Consider the following 20,333-nt stretch of genomic DNA (forward strand, 5'->3'; position numbering starts at 1 on the left):
GTCCTCAGATCATGATTTAAAGATTTCAAGTCACAGCAAATCCACCTGTACACAAGTTTAAACCTGCAAGCGACCGAAGATGCAGAGGAAGGCAAAAAAACCCAGTCTCTCTGCCTATCTGACCCAGGGGGAAATTCCTTCACAACCCAAATATGGCAATCAGTTGACCCTGAGCACGTGGGCAAGAACCACCATCCAGACACATGGGAAATAATTTGCTGTAGTAATTCAGGGCCCTCCCCATCTCATATCCCATCACCAACCATTGGAGATATTTGCTGCTAGCAGTGGCAGATCGGCTACATGCCATTGTAGGCAGTCTCATCACACCCTCCCCTCCATAAATTTATTAAACTCAGTCTTGAAACAAGTTAGGGTTTTTGCCTCACAGATCCCAGGTACAATTTACTTCTGCATTCCCTCTCTCTCCCCCCCCCCCCCCGCCCCAGACGGTCTCAGATCTCAGCATCCCTGACTTTGAATGGCTAGGGGGAGATGCAATGAACATCTGGACCAAAAAGTCCAATAACAGTTGCCATGTTTTCTTATCTATATAATTGGACAAACCAAAACCTCAACACCAGACAACCCCAAACATTTTGGAGGACTAAAAACCCAGGCCTCAAAATTATTCTAAGTTGTTTCGCCCTAGGCACATTTTTATTTGTCCATATACAGGCAAACAGATTCCTGCTTTCTCACTGGTCCCTGGTCTACAAAGAGGACTCTTCATTTATCCCTCAATCTTTGCTTGCTTTTTCAGATCTTTACATTAAAAGCTAAATCCTAAACCCAGACACACAGCCCATGTATCTTGGCTGTACTGAGTTCTGCTAGGATACCTCCCCCAGCACCGAGGAAACTTCAAGGCTGAAGTAATTCCCACAGAGAAGACACATTCCACCTCCCCAGCAGGAAAGCTGAAGAATCTGTGTGGTTATGAAGACATGACCCCAACTCTACTCAACTCCCCCAGCTCCCCCCAAAACACCTCTGTGTACTGGGTTGCAGAGATCCCCACAAAGCAGAGCTTCACAACACTCAAGGGAACTAGGACCCACTGTGCTGAGTCTCTGTATCCTTTCCCCATGTGCAGTGGAACTTGACCTCTTCCACTGCAGTTTGGGCTGTTTGCAATGGCAAGAGTTGGGATTGGGAGAAAGACCTACTGGTATCTGCACAGAGAGGTCAGTGCCCTGTTTTAACACAGCGCTGAGAAGGAAGAGTGAGCTCGGAAAGATAGTCCTCGTACTGTATCATTACCCAAAGGGATGTAAGGATAAGCTGTGCTGTGATTCGCGGAGTGGTGCTACTGTGAGAGGTTACAACAGAGGCACTTAGAGAAATTACAGCAAAATCAGAAAGCCCTTCAATGCTCTTCCCATGGGGACTTGTGGTTCCTGTTCCTGGAGCGGTGAAACAGTAATAGAAATATTTAGCAAAGCATCTTCATTGGCATCTGTAGCGTTTTAATAAGTAAAATTGTAAAACTAATCAGTGCAGACTCTGGCTTTTGACAGCAATTGATTTGAACCACAATTATGCAGTTTTTTAAAGGTGCAGTAGTTTCATTCACCATTTCCCAAGATACCTAGTTTGCTCAGAATTTTGTAGCATGTACTCAATGAGGACACATCTTCTCATGATTGGTCTTTAGGGAGTCAGGACTCCTGGGTTCCATTTCCAGGTCTGCTGTCATTTCTCTGAGCCTGATCCTCTTGTCTTCACTTAGGCATAATTCCCAATGAAATCAATCATCAGTCAGGCTGACAGGACCAACAGAGAAGCCACACTATGTGGTGAACATCCCATTTCTTCTCTCCCAGGGGCCTGGTTCTCCCAAACCAGCAAATGGATAACTCCCACTGACATCAATGGGAGCTATTCATTTTATGTGGCTGGAGAATAAAGCCCCAGCAGATACTGGAGTTGGAACTGTACCCTCAGCAAGTTTGCAGATGACACTAAACTGGGAGGAGTGGTAGATATGCTGGAGGGATAGGATACAGAGGGACCTAGATAAATTAGAGGATTGGGCCAAAAGAAATCTGATGAGGTTCAACAAGGAAAAGTGCAGAGTCCTGCACTTAGGACAGAAGAATCCCATTCACTGCTACAGACTAGGGACCGAATGGCTAGGCAGCAGTTCTGCAGAAAAGTACCTAGGGGTTACAGTGGACGAGAAGCTGGATATGAGTCAACAGAGTGCCCTTGTTTCCAAGAAGGCTAACGGAATTTTGGGCCGTATAAGTAGGGGCACTGTCAGCAGATCAAGGGACGTGATCATTCCCCTCTATTCAACATTGGTGAGGCCTCATCTGGAGTACTGTGTCCAGTTTTGGGCCCCACACTACAAGAAGGATATGGAAAAATTGGAGAGAGTCCAGCAGATGGCAACAATGATTAGGGGGCTGGAGCACATGATTTATGAGGAGAGGCTGAGGGAACTGGGATTGTTTAGTCTGCAGAAGATAAGAATGAGGGGGGATTTGATAGCTGCTTTCAACTACCTGAAAGGGGGTTCCACAGAGGATGGATCTAGACTGTTCTCAGTGGTACAAGATGACAGAACAAGTAGTAATGGTCTCAAGTTGCAGTGGGGGAGGTTTAGGTTGGATATTAGGAAAAACTTTTTCACTAGGAGGTGGTGAAGCACTGGAATGGGTTACCTAGGGAGGTGATGGAATCTCCTTCCTTAGAGGTTTTTAAGGTCAGGCTTGACAAAGCCCTGGCTGGGATGATTTAGTTAAGGATTGGTCCTGCTTTGAGCAGGGGGTTGGACTAGATGACCTCCTGAGGTCTCTTCTAATCCTGATATTCTATGATTCTATGAATTGTTGGAAGCAACATTAACTCTGCTATGTGCTTTGAGAGTCACACTCAGAGGGATCACAGAGTCCAGCTAATAGCACCATGCCTCCTGGTGTGGGCTCAAGAAAAGTAAGGAAGGGGATGCTACACTGCTGCCCAGGACCCCTGAGTCTGGGAGAAAAGATTCCTTTTGATACCTGAATTCTGCTTGATTTCTGGCCTGGCCTCCTGGCTAGTGCATACTCTCCTGGTCTTGTGTCCCAGCAGGGAAATTATGTAGACTCCACCGGAGTCAAAATTTTGATTTTTTTTTTCATAGAATCATAGAATATCAGGGTTGGAAGGGACCTCAGGAGGTCATCTAGTCCAGCCCCCTGCTCAAAGCAGGACCAATCCCCAGACAGATTTTTGCCCCAGATCCCTAAATGGCCCCCTCAAGGATTGAACTCACAACCCTGCCAAGACTTCCATTGATTTCAATGGATGTTGGAACAGGCCCATATCTTCAGATATCTCCTTTCTTCCCTGGACACCTTCTTTCCCTTTAATGGCATCCATCCTGAGACACCTCGGAAATTGTGAGGCAAAGAATTTCATTCCATTTATCTGTTCCTATCTCTTCTGTTACTAAACTCTCCTTCCTGTCTCTTAGAAGGTCTATTGTCTCCTCCTCTGCACTCTTGATTCAATATGTATTTGAGGGGAAAAAACTCAATCTTGTTATTTATCTTAAACTCGTGTACATCCTTTCTCTCCTTCTCTACCTCCACTTTGCTTATTTATGCCTTTTCACCCCCTCTGCCCCTGAACTTATATTACGATGTTTTAGACCTTGCAAACACCTCTTCCTTAGCTTTGATTACATTTTGCATTTCCATATTCAAGAACATCACCTCCTCCCTCTTGATTCCTACTGTATTTATATTTATAGCCAAAAGGCAGCACAACACTTTGTCGGACAATAATTCATCCTAGTTGTTAGTACCTGTTAATAAATATTAACCCCTTAAATCCTCTTTTTATTGTAGATTAAACTCCTTCACATATTAACTATTCTGCCAGACTCTCTATGATATTAGAAAGGAGTGTGTTTGAATTCTAAGGCCAGAGTGTTGGTTCTTGACCTGTAAGTGACCTGGATTCAGGAACTTCATGTGACCAAGTATTGGGCTTTACTTCATTATGGTTGGTGCCTCCAAATCCGTGGGATTATACATGTCAGGGAAAAGACCCATCAAACTGATAAAAAAGTGTCTATAGAAGGAAGTTATAAACAAAACGGTGTGACTGATAAGGGATTCATGTTATGGCAGATGTTCTCTGTAATGGACTGTGTGATTGATAAGGAATCATTGTTATTACAGATGGGTTCTGTAATGGATGAAACAATGACCCATTGAAAGATGTTTTTAACTCAGTAAAACTGCTGGTTGTAACAGCTGTCAGTAATAATGATCAGATTAGAATTCCCTTTAGTTTATTGATCATGTAACCTAAAAATTCCATAAAAGAAGTTCCATAAGTAATTAGGTAAAAGAAAAATGTCAAAACAAGACACAGTGAAATTAATCGCGGGAAAGCAATTTTCCCTTACAAAAAGGAGATCCTCTGTCTCATACTCTATAAAACACAAGGGATTTGAAAGTCAGATCGGTGAGTGCTAACTGCTCAAATCTCATCATTTACAGAAGAGAGAGACACAGAGGCCAGGTTTTTACCTGATATCAAGGGTCAGAATGAATCTATTATTTCTGTATTCTGTATAGTGCTCTACTAATCTCAGATAGTTAATCTTTGATTAAATAATTCCATTTGAGTCTATTTAACAATCTCAAGTAATTAACTTCAAGCACGCAACATTATGGACATTTCCCCACTGTGTCATTTCACATTCACCTTGTCTGATTTCACTATGTGTATTTTTGCCATGTGCTGCACTTGGTGATTTCTCGAGTCCTAAATTGGACAGTAACTATAGTTTAGTTGCTTCTGTCCTCCATCTTCAGTCATGTCCTCTGCTTACTCAAAACTACCTGAAAAAATCGCCTCACATATTTTCCTCATTACATACACCACTCATAAATACAGGGCACTTTCTTCTTCAAAAACACTGGACAAGTTTTCACTCGAGTACTACCATCTCCATTTTACAGATGGAGAAACAGAAGCAAGGAGGTTAAGTGACCTGCCCAATGCATAGAGTAAATCAGTTGCAAAATTGGGATTAAAATTAAGGAATTCCTGATTTATTTTCAATCTCATCATTATTCCTCTAGATCAAAAGGTTTCTAAACCATTCTACACCATGCCCAACAGCCTGTTGCTTGAGTTGTTGTTTTTATATCATTGGTGCCACAGATGCGGAAGCTGGAAAATAAATTATATTCGAAAGGTATTAGTGGATCTCAGTTCATGATTAGGTAGGCTCCTAATGCTACAGTATTAGTTCAGTTTCTTTTTTCATGTTTTCTATTTGTTATAGTGATTTCATTCTGTTTAGATATGAGCCTGAGCCATAAACTTAGGATCCAAATCTAGATCTTCCCTGCAGGTAGATGGAAACTATCTAGATCCAGGGTTTTGGCTCAGATCCATTGTTTAATTCTGTTGCTGCATCAGATTATGCAGGTTAAACCACATCCAGCTGGAACACAGACAAACCAAACAAAAAAACAAAAGCGAAAAAATCCCAACCAACCAACCAACCAACCAAAATGTGTCAAACTTTTTGAACCAAAAAAAAAAAAAATTAAAAGATTTGGTTTGGGTATTGACCAAGTGTCTGGGCAGAGGAAGAGCTTATTTTATCCAGCACAGTTTGCCCATTCTGACTAATTGTTATTATTATTTTATACATCACATTGCGCTAGGCAGCCTATAAACACATAGTAAAACACTGTAAATTCTCCAGAGTAGGAACTCAATCTAAACTGTCAAAACAGAGAAAAGATGTGAAATAAGCAGTATTATTAACCCCATTTTATGAATGGGGATCTAAGGCAGACAGACAGACAGTGACGTCTCCCGGGTCACCCAGAAATCTGTGCCAGATCCAAGAACGAATTCTAAATCTGATGAGTCACAGTCGAGTAGCTTAACCATAAGACTATTCTTTATGTTTGCAAGAAAGATATTTTTCCCCCTGGCCAACATAAAATGTATAAATGCATGGGGCCTAATTTTCCTCTCATTTACACTAGCATGACTCACCTGGCTTCAATGGAACTCTCAAAAAGTGTCCGTTTGTGTTCCTGGGTCAATTTCTTATATCAATGATCTAATACAGGGGTTCTAAAATAGCTTCCATGCTGCTGAACATATCTCAATAGAGAGAGAGGGTCTCACACACCTCCCATCTCATTTACAATCCCATAACATCCCTGTAGCAAGTACACCGATTGCTCACTTGAGCAGGTAAGATTGGGAAGTGTTTAATGTTATTTTAGCTGTCAATGTGATTTAGGAGGAACAAGGAACAGAGCTTACTCCATATAAGCAACCAGCTCTCTGGAGACCACCAGTGAGTGCTCTACAGACTAGAGTCTATCAACTTCTATTCTAAGGTAAAAAATCTGTTCTCTGATCCACATCTCAGCTCTGATATTCCTAGTTGCCCCTTGAACTCCCATTTGTGGTATTGAAAGCTCTGTGTATGTAGAGATAGAACAGACTCTTGGCATCACAGTCCACTGTGAAAATCTGACAGCAGGATTTTGCCCTTAAGTACAAAATCTGAAACGCACAGTGGGGAGTGAAGGGGGAGGGGAGAGAAATCATAACGAGAAGCTTAGCCTGCAACTAACTAATTGAACTGTTCAAAGGCTGGGCATTTTGAGCCATTTTTCTTTATTCAGGCTCTCGAACATCTGTCCAGATGCTGACAAACACATACAGTAAGCTCAGTTTAATTTGAATTTGCACCTACAGGAGATGATGTTCCCATATCTATTCTTATTGCGGTTTTCATCTTCCTTGGCCGTATCCCAAGATGCCGTCTGCCCCTCGGGTAGAGCCTGAAAAATAAACAGTGGAAGAGTGTTTATAAAAAGAGTGGCCAATGCCTTCAGGTGGTTTAACATGACAAAGCTGGGCAAAAATAAAGGCGATGTATAATTCAGTACTCAACCAACCAAACAGCTGTTCTCAAGGAAGAAAAGGCACATCGGATTATGCAAAAGGCACAGCTCTGCAGAGACCATTAGCACCCTTTGGCTTATGCTGGCTAAGAATCATTTTCCTCGTGCAAGTATGGACCTAAAAGGAATGGGGAAGTGCATTTGCTTCTGGCGGCATATTTACAGAGTGAGCGACGTTCCCCCTACAGTGCAGGGTCCGTGAGGGTTTCACACACATATGCTCCTGAGAAAAACCAGATGGCTGAAATGCAGAACTCAGTCTTGTAGGATATTTAAATGGAAAGTATATAGGGTGGTTTCTCCTATTTCTGGATTAATAACAGTGGGATACCAGTCTTCAGTAACTACACCATACAAACCTTCTGCTAGTTTTTTTAAAGGAATTCCTACAAGGCTTTCCCACCTCACCCACACAGAAGGATATTATAGCCATTGTCTTTGTACTACACAGGGATTGAGCATCAAATGCTGCATAAAATGTACACCCAGACACACAGCTAAAGGACATGGCCACAGTTATAAACCTGGGATTTGTTTCTTGGAGGGGGAGGTCCCACATCCCATGGCTCGCATTTAAACCACCCTCTGACTTGGTCACATGAGTCCCTTTGGATATGATCATATGGACCATTTTCCAAAATGAAGGTTCTTATGGAAATAGCCAGGAAAAAGGCACATCTCCTGGGACATGGCCAGGGAGGCAGACTTTCCCCTCTTTGCAACATGGCTTGAAGTGTCTGTAAATTGGGATGATCACTCAAGACATAGCCAGGGAAACTTCAGCATGGGCAGTTCAGAGAAGCAGGAGCAGCGTTCTCTTTTGGGACACAGATGGCACTGACCTTCTCTTAGTGCCACTTGCAAAGCTTCTCACAGCTGAGACAGAAAACCACAAACGTGAATTCTCAGCTGTAGCCCCATTCTGGCTTTGCTCAGTGTTGGGAATGTAAACGGCCATGCCTACTTACCTTCCCCTGAGATTTTCTGTCACTTTGCCAGTCCCAAGCATGACTTGTAAGCAAATGCAGTGTTCCAAGAGAATAATAGCAGTGTTACAAACTGTATTATTTAGGATTCTTAGGAAATAATGTTTTTTTTAATTTAACCCTTGGAGACTTTATTTTGCCTTCACTAGCAGCGGGTGGTTTGCAATAGCCCAAATTTGAAAATAAACTCACATGCATCTTCACAAGCCATTCAGGTCTATTTCTGTGTCTGATTGGGGATGGAAGAGAGACATAATAACCAGGATCTACAAACCTGACATTGCAATAAAACGTGATCCGAGTGACTTCTTGGCAGATCTTGAATTTCCTCTCATAGAGTTCCAGGACAGATAATGTCAGGAACATCTATGAGTGCTGTTGACAACAGGGAAGGCAAGACCCAATTCAAAAGCCCAGGAGCAAGAGGTGATAACAGTAATTGGTGAGGGCTTTGATCACACTTCTATTTCCTTTTACAGGGAGCTACTACATAATAGCAGCTAATCTCCTGGGCAAAAAAAATAAGTATAACAAAGTGGGTGTGAGAGGCTCATTTTCATCTTCAAAGAGAAGGGAAAAAAGGTGCCTTATTTTTACATTAGGATCTAGTTACAGTACATTGACCAGAGCATGGCAATAGTCATTAGCAATCTAATCATAAACTTTTGAGAAGAAAAAAAAATCCCACCTCATCATATTTATACCAGGGTGATGCTGTCTTGTCCAACCAAAGGGGATGCAGTCAGATCCAATAAAACCCAGATCATTAGGAAAGGGATTGATAATAAGAAAGAAAATATCATATTGCCTTTATATAAATCCATGGTACGCCCACATCTTGACTACTGCGTGCAGTTCTGGTCGCCCCATCTCAAAAAAGATATATTGGAATTGGAAAAGGTTCAGAAAAGGGCAACAAAAATGATTAGGGGTGTGGAATGGCTTCTGTATGAGGAGAGATTAATACGACTGGTACTTTTCAGCTTGGAAAAGAGGCAGCTAAGGGGAGATATGATTGAGGTCTATAAAATCATGACTGATGTAGAGAAAGTAGTTAAGGAAGTTTTGTTTACTACTTCTCATAACACACGAACTAGAGGTCACCAAATGAAATTAATAGGCAGTTGGTTTAAAACAAACAAAAGGAAGTATTTCTTCATACAACACATAGTCAACTTGTGGAACTCTTTGCCAGAGGATGTCGTGAAGGCCAAGACTATAATAAGGTTCAAAAAAGAACTGGATAAGTTCATGGAGGATAGGTCCATCAATGGCCAAGATGGGCAAGGATGCAAAACCATGCTCTGAAGTGTCCCTAGCCTCTGTTTGCCAGAATGTGGGAATGGGTGACAGGGGATGGATCACTTGATGATTGCCTGTTCTGTTCATTCTCTCTGAAGCACTGCCAGTGGCCACTGTCGGAAGACAGGATACAGGGTTAGATGGTCCATTGGTCTGACCCAGCATGGCTGTTCTTATGTTCAAATAACCCTATCCTGCCATTGATTTGAGCATGAAATTTCCCATTTAAATGGATGAGGATTTCTGCTGAAAGAAACCACTGGCCTGATATGACCTCAGAAGATTCAAGAGGAAGCTGATTGTTCTTCTCACTGAACACTGAGTTATTTTACACTATACTAAGATATCAATCTCTGTTTGAATGGAAGGCACAGATTCCCTGTTTGAGGGTACCATTTGTGCAAATGCTTTTCCATTAGCAAGATGAACAAATTGGAGAAACTGCACCACTAACCTCCGGATCTGTGATCGGCAATGAGGTAGGTAGAGGTGTGGCTGTTAATATTTGCATCTACAGCTGAAATGGAAGTGCAAAAATAACAGGCACAAATTAAACTGCATCCACAAAAGGGAGACCACATCTGAAATTCTACACTAGAAGTTTTCTTTATATAACAAGCATTTCTGCACCACTGAGATGAGACAGGATTTTTGTTACCTGTGCAATATAAAAAACTTGTAACTAGTTTTCATTCTGCCAATTTAAAAAATCAAAATAATTTTATTATTTAAAGCAGGATAGGTAAAAGTCATGATTAAAAAAATCAAAACAATTGTCCAAATTTAAATCAGATGTTTTATTTATGTGTTGCTAGCTCTTTATTTTTTTCTCATTTTATGCTCAAGAGTGACTATTCTGCACTTGTTTATTTAGTTAAGCGCTTTCTGGTTGTTTGTAGAATTTCGGTGTTCACAAGATCTGGGTCTTAATTTTCAATGCTCTTTTCCTACAGAAATTTTTGTAAAATGTAAATAAGATCCCTACCAGTTAGGAGACAAACAGTATTTATAATTTATTATATAATGTATAGATAACAAAAGGATTCTATTCCCTCAGATGTACATGGAATTTGTAGCTGGAAGTAAGGACTGTGAACCAAGTGAGCGGTGAACAGAGGAGAAGCCATCAGAGAGAGTTTGCCTGTGGGGGGGAGTTCCCACAGAGTTTTTGCCTTTCAGGCATCTGTGAGCAGTAAATACAACATCTGAAGAGGTTCTTAGAACGAAGACAATATGGATAGTGAGCGATCAGCTGTTGTGACCTGCACAGGATGTGCCATGTTTGTCTTTCTCCCAGATTATAGAAGTGACTTTGTCTGTATGAAATGCAAGCTGGTCTCCATATTGGAAGAGAAGGTTAAAGACTAGAGACCCAAGTATCAACCCTGTGCTGCATCACAGAAAATTAAGATTTTCTGGATAGAAGTCAGCGTTTGGTTCTGCAGGCACAGCACATGCTAAAGAATCAGAGAGGGCAGTGCAGAACGGGGAAGAAAATTGGCAGCATGTGACCTCCAGAAGAAGAAAGAGGATAACCCATGTACCCCCAATGTGGATAGAGGTAAGAAACCATTTTCAGGCCCTCTGCACAAGTATTACAGCGGAGAATGGTTTGGAAGAGTCATCTGAGGGAAGGGATAAGAAGGAGACCCTATTGACCAGAAAGCATGGGATGCATTGTCCTAGGGATGGGGGTTCCACGACCACCACTCCCAAGAGGAGGAGACAGGTGATGGTGGTCGGGGACTCCCTCATAAGGGGGACAGTGTCATCCATCTGCTATCCAGACCTGGAAACTCGAGAAACGTGCGAGACTGATCAAGCCCTCAGACCGCTACCCCTTCTTACTTCTCCATGTGGGTACCAATGATACTCCATGTGGGCACCAAGAATGACCTTGAGCGGGTCACTGCAGACTACGTAGCTCTGGGAAGAAGGATAAAGGAGTTTGAGGTGCAAGTCACGTTCTCGTCCATCCTCCCTGTTGAAGGAAAAGGCTCAGGTAGGGACCATCAAATTGTGGAGGTAAATGCATGGTTGCGCAGGTGGTGTCGGAAAGAGGGCTTTGGATTCTTCAACCATGGGATGCTGTTCTTGGAAGAAGGATTTCTAGGAAGAGATGGGATCAACCTAACGAAGAGAGAGAAGAGCATCTTTGCAGGCAGGCTTGCTAACCTAGTGAGGAGGGCTTTAAACTAGGTTCACCGGGGGATGGAGACCTAAGCCCGGAGGGAAGTGGGATACCGGAAGGAAACACAAGGAGAAGGGTGCAACAGGGGATGCCTCCTTATTCATACTGAGAAAGTAGGGGAATCGGCTAGTTATCTTAGGTGCCTGTACACGAATGCAAGAAGCCTGGGAAACAAGCAGGAAGAATTGGAAGTCCTGGCACAGTCAAGGAACTATGATGTGATTGGAATAACAGAGACTTGGTGGGGGTAACTCACATGACTGGAGCACTGTCATGAGTGGGTATAAACTGTTCAGGAAGGACAGACGGGGGAGAAAAGGTGGAGGAGTTGCACTGTATGTAAGAGAACAGTATGATTGCTCAGAGCTCCAGTATGAAACTGTAGAAAAGCCTGTTGAGTGTCTTTGGATTAAGTTTAGAGGTGAGAGCAACAAGGGTGATGTCATGGTGGGCATCTGCTATAGTTCACCAGACCAGGAGGATGAGGTAGAGGGAGGCTCTCTTTGGACAACTAAGAGAAGTTTCCATATCACAGGCCCTGGTTCTCATGGGGGACTTCAATCACCCTGACATGTGCTGAGACAGCAATACAACAATGCACAGACAATCCAGGAAGTTTTTGGAGAGTGTCGGGGACAACTTTCTGGTGCAAGTGCTGGAGGAACCAACTAGGGGCTGTGCTCCTTTTAACCTGCTGCTCACAAACAGGGAAGAATTGGTAGGGGATGGCAACCTGGGCAGCAGTGACCATGAAATGGTCGAGTTCAGGATCCTGACACAAGGAAGAAAGGAGAGCAGCAGAATACGGACCCTGGACTTCAGAAAAGCAGACTTTGACTCCCTCAGGGAACTGATGGGCAGACTCCCCCAGGGAACTGGGAGGCTAATATGACGGGGAAAGGAGTCCAAGAGAGCTGGCTGTATTTTAAAGAAGCCTTATTGAGGGAGCAGGAACAAAAAATCCTGATGTGCAAAAAAAATAGCAAATATGGCAGGCGACCAGCTTTGCTTAACAGAGAAATTTTCAGTGAGCTTGAACACAAAAAGGAAGCTTACAAGAAGTGGAAACCTGGACAGATGAGTAGGGAGGAGTATAAAAATATTTCTAGAGCATGCAGGGGTGTAATCAGGAAGGCCAAAGCACAACTGGAGCTGTGGCTAGCAAGGCATGTGAAGGGTAACAAAAAGGGTTTCTACAGATATGTTAGCAAGAAAAAGAAGGTCAGGGAAAGTGTGGGACCCTTACTGAATAGGGGAGGCAACATAATGACAGATGATGTGGAAAAAGCTGAAGTACTCAATGCTTTTTTTCCCTTGGTCTTCACAGACAAGGTCAGCTCCCAGACTGCTGCACTGGGCAACACACTATGGGGAGGAGATGAGCAGCCCTCAGTGGTGGAAGAACAGGTTCAGGACTATTTAGAAAAGTTGGACATACACAAGTCCATGGGGGTGGATGCAATGCATCCAAGGGTGCTGAGGGAGTTGGCTAATGTGATTGCAGAGCCATTATCTGCATCCATAAAGTAGTGTGGATTGGATGAATGGACTATAAGGTGTATAGAAAGCTGGCTAGATCATCAGGCTCAACAAGTAGTGATCAATGGCTCGATGTCTAGTTGGCAGCCGGTATCAAGCGGAGTGCCCAGGGGTCGGTCCTGGGGCACAGGTGAGGCCACATCTGGAGTACTGCGTCCAGTTTTGGGTCCCCACTACAGAAAGACTGTGAACAAATTGAAGAGAGTCCAGCAGAGGGCAATGAAAATGTTTAGGGGGCTGGGGCACATGACTTATCAGGAGAGGCTGAGGAAACTGGGCTTATTTAGTCTGCAGAAGAGAAGAATGAGGGGGGATTTGATAGCAGTCTTCATTCACCTGAAGGGGGGAGGGTTCACAAGAGGATGGAGATAAGCTGTTCTCAGTGGTGGCAGATGACAGAACAAGGAGCAATGGTCTCAAGTTGCAGTGGGGGGAAATCTAGGTTGGATATTAGGAAAAACTATTTCACTAGGAGGGTGGTGAAGCACTGGAATGGGTTACTTATGGAGGTGGTGAAATCTCCATCCTTAGAGGTTTTTAAGGCCTGGCTTGACAAAGCCCTGGCTGGGATGATTTAGTTGGGGTTGGTCCTGCTTTGAACAGGGGTTTGGACTAGATGACCTCCTAAGGTCTCTTCCAACCCTAATCTTCTATGATTTTATGAATGGGATAAAAGCCAGACTTCACACTCCATAATAGGCACTGAGAAGTCCATCCTGAAATGCTTTAGGTACCAGCCACAAAATCCAAAATAAATAAAATACCCCAGTAGTGCAGCATGGGTATGAAGTAAGCTATTCACTTCTGGGGAGCTGTATCAATTCTGTCTTCAAACACAAATAAAAATGAATTTGGGCATCTGTCTTCCTCACCTTCCACACTGGCAGTCTTTGCTCATAGGAAGCTTAGACTAGGATCAGAGGTGCTGCAAGTCAGAACTAAAGTGTACTGAAGGTTGAATGAGTGACATTTAAACAAGCCATCCCCACATTATGCCTCATTCTGACCAATGTTATCAATCCCTGTTGTTAGTGTCACATTTTATTCTTATATATATATAAATTTATCAAATAACAACAGCACTTGTGAAGGGCCAGGTCAAACACTGAACCATAGGTATATCAGATGCGCAAAAAAATGCACCTGCTCCTTGTTTGCTGACAAATCCCTGCATTCAAAGTGTAAACCGAGTGTTCACACAACACAAAATGCACACACAGATCCTGCTTTGTACACACCAATGCAGAGCTCTGCACACCTAACAGGCATGTACGTTTTAGCATGTGCACTTGGCTTAAAACTTTGCCATTATTACAAACTTATGGGGGAGAGAGGTACTTTTAAAATAAATCTGTGATTCAATTTCCCAGCAGTAGCACAGGGAGAAAATTTGCAGAGATAAGAGACTGCCATGGATGAGGGATGATCCTGGCTCAAATAGATGTTTCATAAGAGTAAAATTATTTGATATCACATCACTAAATAGATTGTAATTTATGAGACCTGCTGGCAAAGTAAGGTAGAAAATCAGCTCTTTAAAGGACAAATGTATTTGTAGGTGACACAGGTACTAAACTATATAATGTATAAAAACACAATATAAATAAAACAGAGGTCTAGCCCATTTGTGATTAAAGATCTTGGAGTGCTTTTTGCAAAATAAAGTTGTTAGCCTTCTGTTCAGCCAAATTCCAATTTGGGACAATATATTCTGTCAATTTGAAATTACCCTTAGTAGTTTCAACAGGATATGGTCAGCCTCCCTAACTTTGTAGTGTTGTTGGTGGTGATTGCGGCTGCATTTTGGCAGTGGGTGAAGCATTCCCTACATACTGTGTACGGAAAGCCAAATTCTTCTCTCTAACCGATCAAGGAAATCTAGATGACTTCAAAACAGTTGTGCCCCTTTAATAAAGGGCAGGATTTTGCATGTGATTTGTGAACCTGAAGAATATCTAGTGGTATCTCTTGGAGTGAAATGGGTTATGTAAATCTACAGTATATTGTTATCATTATATATACACATGGCTAGCACTTTCTGGAGAGAGGCCTATCTCGTGGAGCTGGAGTTGCATTGATGTTTTTTATGCTAATGCAGGGATCAGCAATCTTTAGCATGTGGCTCACACCAGGGTAAGCACCCTGGCGGCCCGGGCCGGTTTGTTTACCGGCCACATCCGCAGGTTTGGCCGATTGCAGCTTCCACTGGCTTCGGTTCACCACTCCAGGCCAATAGGGGCGGCTGGAGGTGGCGGCCAGTACATCCCTCAGTCCGTGCCATTTCCCGCAGCCCCCATTGGCCTGAAGCGGTGAACCGCGGCCAGTGGGAGCCGTGATCGGCCGAACCTGTGGATGCAGCAGGTAAACAAACCAGCCAGTGTGCTAAAGGTTGCCGATCCCTGTGCTAATGGGTTATTTTGAGAATTACCAAGGCCGGTGCCAAGAGCCACGTGCACTCTAGAAACTGTTTATTTTCTCTTTTAGCATCAAGACCTAAATCTTTGGAGCATCTGCAGGAGAGTGACGTGCAAAGTTGATTACTGTTCATGGGGGCAAGGGTTTACTTGAGTAAATCCCCTTTGGACCTATAAGAGAATAGACCCCATTGTTTCAATATTACGCAAAGCCCATCAATTAATTGTCAACCTAGCATGCAGGATAGTGGAAATGCTAGTTATTGGGCCCTATCTGCTCTCTGCCATCCTATAGTAACTAGAAACATTCACCCTTATGAGTCTATATTGTCATCAGATCAAAACAGAGCTATTCGGCTTGCCCCAGAAAGGTAATTCCCATACTCGTTTTATAATAATATAAGCCAGCACAAGTGCTACATGCCCAATGCTCTCTTACTCACAGTATTTAAAAATAAACTGCTTTCATTAAGTTGCACATTTCTCACAGCTGCTGTTATTTATGAATCATTTTAAAGAAGCTGCAACATATCACCTTATGGCCACCCCACAAAGCTTATTTCACTCATTACCATTACAGCTTGCCAGAGCTGAATTTCATTGACTGATTGTGCTGGTTCCTTCTCTTCCTCATTCCTACCCCTCTCCATACAGGTGCTGCATAGTTCTCTTTCATATCCTCCTTGGTCTCTTGTTATCTTTCTTTCTATCATCTTTGTCTCTGATGTTCTCTAATTCTCACCACCCTGTTGGTTTTTGTGCCCTCTTTTTAATAACTAGCTTCTTATCTCTCACTTCTGAGCCAGAGGTTCTAGCACAATGGAAAAGCCAATAATTCTTTAAGGGTATCTCTTGCTTTGAGTTTACTGTTCCACATGCAGCTTGTGAATTTATGCTTTAATTTGATCAATTGCTACAAAGCATTTGGGACTGCAACGGAGTAGGAATCAAAAGAAAAAGCTTGCTTGCTTATCCAGACTTGGCTTGCATTACTTTAGTTATACTACACCAATGACAACAGGAGAAGGGAGCTCTGATTCTTTCACTGTTTCACCTGTTCAATCTCTGCTATACCCGTTCTTCTGGGGAAAGGGTAGCCTTGGACTCTAAATTATAATCCACACTCGCAAAGGAAGGGATCCAATGGTCTTGTAAATGTTCTCCATCTCCTCTTACAATGCTATAATCCTGTTACATGGACCTATGAAACAGATAGCCCCCAATAATCATGTCACTACAGGAGAAGTGGGCTTGGAGCCACTACTGAAGGAAAAGGAATATGGTTATAATCCTAGCCACAGAAACACAAAAAGGGGGACATGATTACAGTTCATTCAATTAATAAAAAAGCCTCTTAAAACGATCATTCTCTACTCCTGAGCCTCCATCCTGACTTGAGAGTTGCTTCCACTTATCTATTTACTTATGTGAACAAATGTTCCTCTCACCTCATACTCCTCTTTAAATCCATAGCCTTGTCCTCGTTTCATCTGGGTGATGTGCTGTAGCAAGTCGGCCACTCGGATGGCTGGTTGGAACTGCCCCCTGGGGTAGGACATTTCCACTGGCTCACAGCTCCTGTACGGATGGGTCTGGATGGTCAGAGTTGGCTGGGTCATTTCCCCGTGGCTGCTCTCTGTTTTAAAGACAGGGAGACAAAACAAGCTTTTACCTATCCATTATTTCCGGTCTCATTCCTGTGCTGTTTGCCCCCACCCCCAACCCCATAGGTCAGTGCAGGTAAAATAAAGAGGAGAGGCAAGTGCAAAACCACACGTGCCCAAACCATCCAGAAAGACTAAGGCACGCTCAAATATTTGTAGTGTAATCAGTCCGTGAGGCAATCAGGAAGAGACAGGAACAGATGTGGATAGCCAAACAGGCACAACAGTGACAGAAGTAAATGGCATATCTCAAGAAATAATGCATGTTACAATCATGAAATCTGCATGGCAACTCCACTGGAATGATATACTTCTGTTCACAAAGCATGACTGCCCTGTACAAGAGACCAGTGATTTTTGGGTGCTCAACCATGGATAGGACTGATTTTCAGGAGTGAGTGCTCAGCATCTCAAGTTGGGCACCCAGAAATTTGGAAACCCAAAATTGTTAGTCACCTTTGAAGTAAAGTTTAGGCCTAACATATATATTTCAGTTTAAGAAATGTAATGTCATCTGAAAGAACAACCACACTGCACAGAAATATGGCTAACTTGCACTTATATTTCAGAAATGTAAATTTATCAGAAAAAATGTACCTTTTCAAAAGAAATGGATTTAGAAAACATCTCCAGCACTAGGTGAATGAAGACTGTAGCTTCATATATTCAGGCAGAACCCTAACTGTATGGCACAATACTCCTAATAGACAATAGAACAGAAAGCACTCCTAGCACCACATGATCACCAACCAGGATTCTTCTATTTAACTACAGAAGCTCTGCTTAGATGCAACATCTAGTTGCTAGTTCTTGTTTCTTTCCAAATGAGCCAACTTAATTCAAGCATTTGATCAAGTGAGTCTTTGTCTTGGCACTTCGTTAGGGATCTCCTAGGGCTCTTAGTCATTTGCATTAGTTACTAATCGTTCTAACCACTATCACCACATTCACATATTCCAATATATAGCTTCTTCTATCCAGAATGATCCAAAGTGACTGGAGATTGTATACAAAGGGATTACTTGCTCACTATTGGAAAGGGATAGAAACTAGAAGCTATTCCTTGTCAGCAGCACTACTACAGTAGCATTATTCTCTTTGCCCCTTTTAGGAGGCGCAAAGAGAACAAACTAATCCAGCTGAAACTTGAGGGTAATTTTAGGGAGATGGACTATAACTGCTCAAGCTGAATTTTGGCTATAGCAGCAGGGTGAACACTCCTCCTCTTGCAGAAAACACTACAGAGTTTTAACTTATTCAATTATCAGAGATGTTGACCACCTTCCACTCATTCTGAAATCTACTGGAGTTACAGGTGATCAGCATCTCTTACACCAAGTCACTGGTGTTAAGATATTTTTCAAAATCCAGGCTTCAATAAAGCAACATGCATGCGACACACAAAAATAAATATGAATTTGGCTTTAGCAAAACCACCAACACATATAACATCAATAAATGTGGAATTTAAGGAAGAGTAACATCTAAGCATTTGTATAATAATTCTAATACTGTTACTAATTACAATGTGAGAACTCTGAACAGGGGGAATTTCAAGGCTTATTAATTTTCCTAGTTGGCTTCGTTTCCCCAATGCATCTTTCCTTACCTATTCCCTATTAACCTCCCATAATGGAGAGGAGACTATTTTTATGACGGGCCATTTCCAACAGACATACTATGCTTAATTTTCCATTATTAGGTTTAATACAAACCCAATTTCACAACTGGCTTCTCTGAGGAGCCTACAAGTAATGCTACATTTTTATCAGCCCCAATTAGAAAACATTATGATGTCCCTCTTTGAGAGGCAGCCTTAAAACTAATGTGCAGTTCTATTAATAATTTTTACCCACTTCTCTTTTAAATCACGTCCTCCACACTGGACCACCATGTGCTGAAATCTTAAACTAGAGGTTTCTGTGATGTGGACAGCTACATTACAAGGTTTTTGTGTGTTTATCTCAACTGAAATGCATTTCCTACGGGCTTGTCTAGCTGGAGAATTAGTGAGCAACAAGTAGGGGTGTAAATCTACAGCATACCAGAGCGCCATGCACTAACTAGCCATGTGGATCCTGCTACTGGACACAGGAAGTTCCCTAGCACACTTCGATATACTAACATCAGGCAATGATGAGCTTTCCATGCTCACTCAGAACAAGCTGTGGGAACTAACTGGGTGAAGACGGCCTAACTTGGATTTTCTGTGCCTGCAGTACTCTGAGTGGATTCCATGTCCACCACTGGGAGGAGAAGCTGACCTGGTTATTTGTGTGAACTTAGAATGGTCCATGGCAGCATCCACAGACATTTTGTTTTGTTTCAAGCAGGAAAAAAAAAAAGGAATTTGAATCTTTCTTCACGTACACGAATTGCTGTGTATGAGGTGAGTCGAAAGTTCAGATGTTCTGCTAATAATGCCTTATGAAACATATTGTTCCCTCTCTGTCTAATCACCCCTTGAGTCTGAGCCTAACCATGGTTAATGAAGCACTCAAGCAAGGCACTACACCATCTCTCAAGAGGTGCTGTTTGCAGCAATTTTATGAACAATTCAATATGCCCTGGAATGGAGGAGAGGTAGCAAGCAAAGTCTCATCTCTAACTAGGGCAATCAACCAAAAGGGTCTTTGAAGCGCATTTTAGACAGGCTTTCCTTTTCCTGCAGGTTGTAGAAATAAAACGTACTGCATTGCTAAGGGCACTGTAATTACAAGAAAAAAGCAACAAAAATAATATTCGCTCTGCAAATTCACACTTCTGATTGTCATTGTTACACTTAACATGGGCTATAGCAATTTGTCACCATGCCCCTAAGACAGACTGCTCTGAACTCCCACAGAAATCAATGGGACCGTAGGGTGTTCAGCACCTCACAAGCTCAGAATCCAGTATGAGTCACTTCCTAGTGCTTTATGTGACTCTCCACAAGAACAATAGATCAACATAAAGGAGAATTTGGGGGAAGATGTTTATGAATTCACTTTGACACTCTCCTTTGGGGAGTAACAGAGTATAACTTGCCTATGTGAGCTGGAGTATCAGTGAGTTCCAGCTCTATGTGGTTCAAACTGAAGTCATTGCAACAAGATATTATGTGATGAAAATCCCTCTACCAATGAAACACAAGATAGAAGTATCTTCCAGTGTCTGATGAATAATCCCAAAGGCAGGAAATTATTGCCTGATTGATACTAAAATACTTACTGTAGAATACTTTTGTTGCTATCTAACTAAACAAATAAAATACATCCTCATGACAGCTGGTAAGTTCTCTGGCAGATGTC

General features: G+C 42.4%; 1 protein-coding gene across 6 annotated transcripts in view; it reads right to left on the bottom strand.

The window, feature by feature from the left end:
- PTPRT (protein tyrosine phosphatase receptor type T) overlaps positions 1-20,333 on the bottom strand; it is a 736,092-nt gene that overhangs the window by 40,901 nt on the left and 674,858 nt on the right. For all 6 annotated transcript variants that reach the window (XM_005295345.3, XM_005295344.3, XM_005295348.3 and 3 more), the window contains 2 exons: positions 16,828-17,015; positions 6,737-6,824 (listed from right to left, as the gene is read on the bottom strand). In XM_005295345.3, the coding sequence (XP_005295402.1) occupies positions 6,737-6,824; positions 16,828-17,015 (276 nt within the window). The remainder of the gene's footprint in view (positions 1-6,736; positions 6,825-16,827; positions 17,016-20,333) is intronic.

This window comes from Chrysemys picta, chromosome 13 (genome assembly GCF_011386835.1).
Source record: "Chrysemys picta bellii isolate R12L10 chromosome 13, ASM1138683v2, whole genome shotgun sequence".
Lineage (NCBI taxonomy): Eukaryota > Metazoa > Chordata > Testudines > Emydidae > Chrysemys > Chrysemys picta.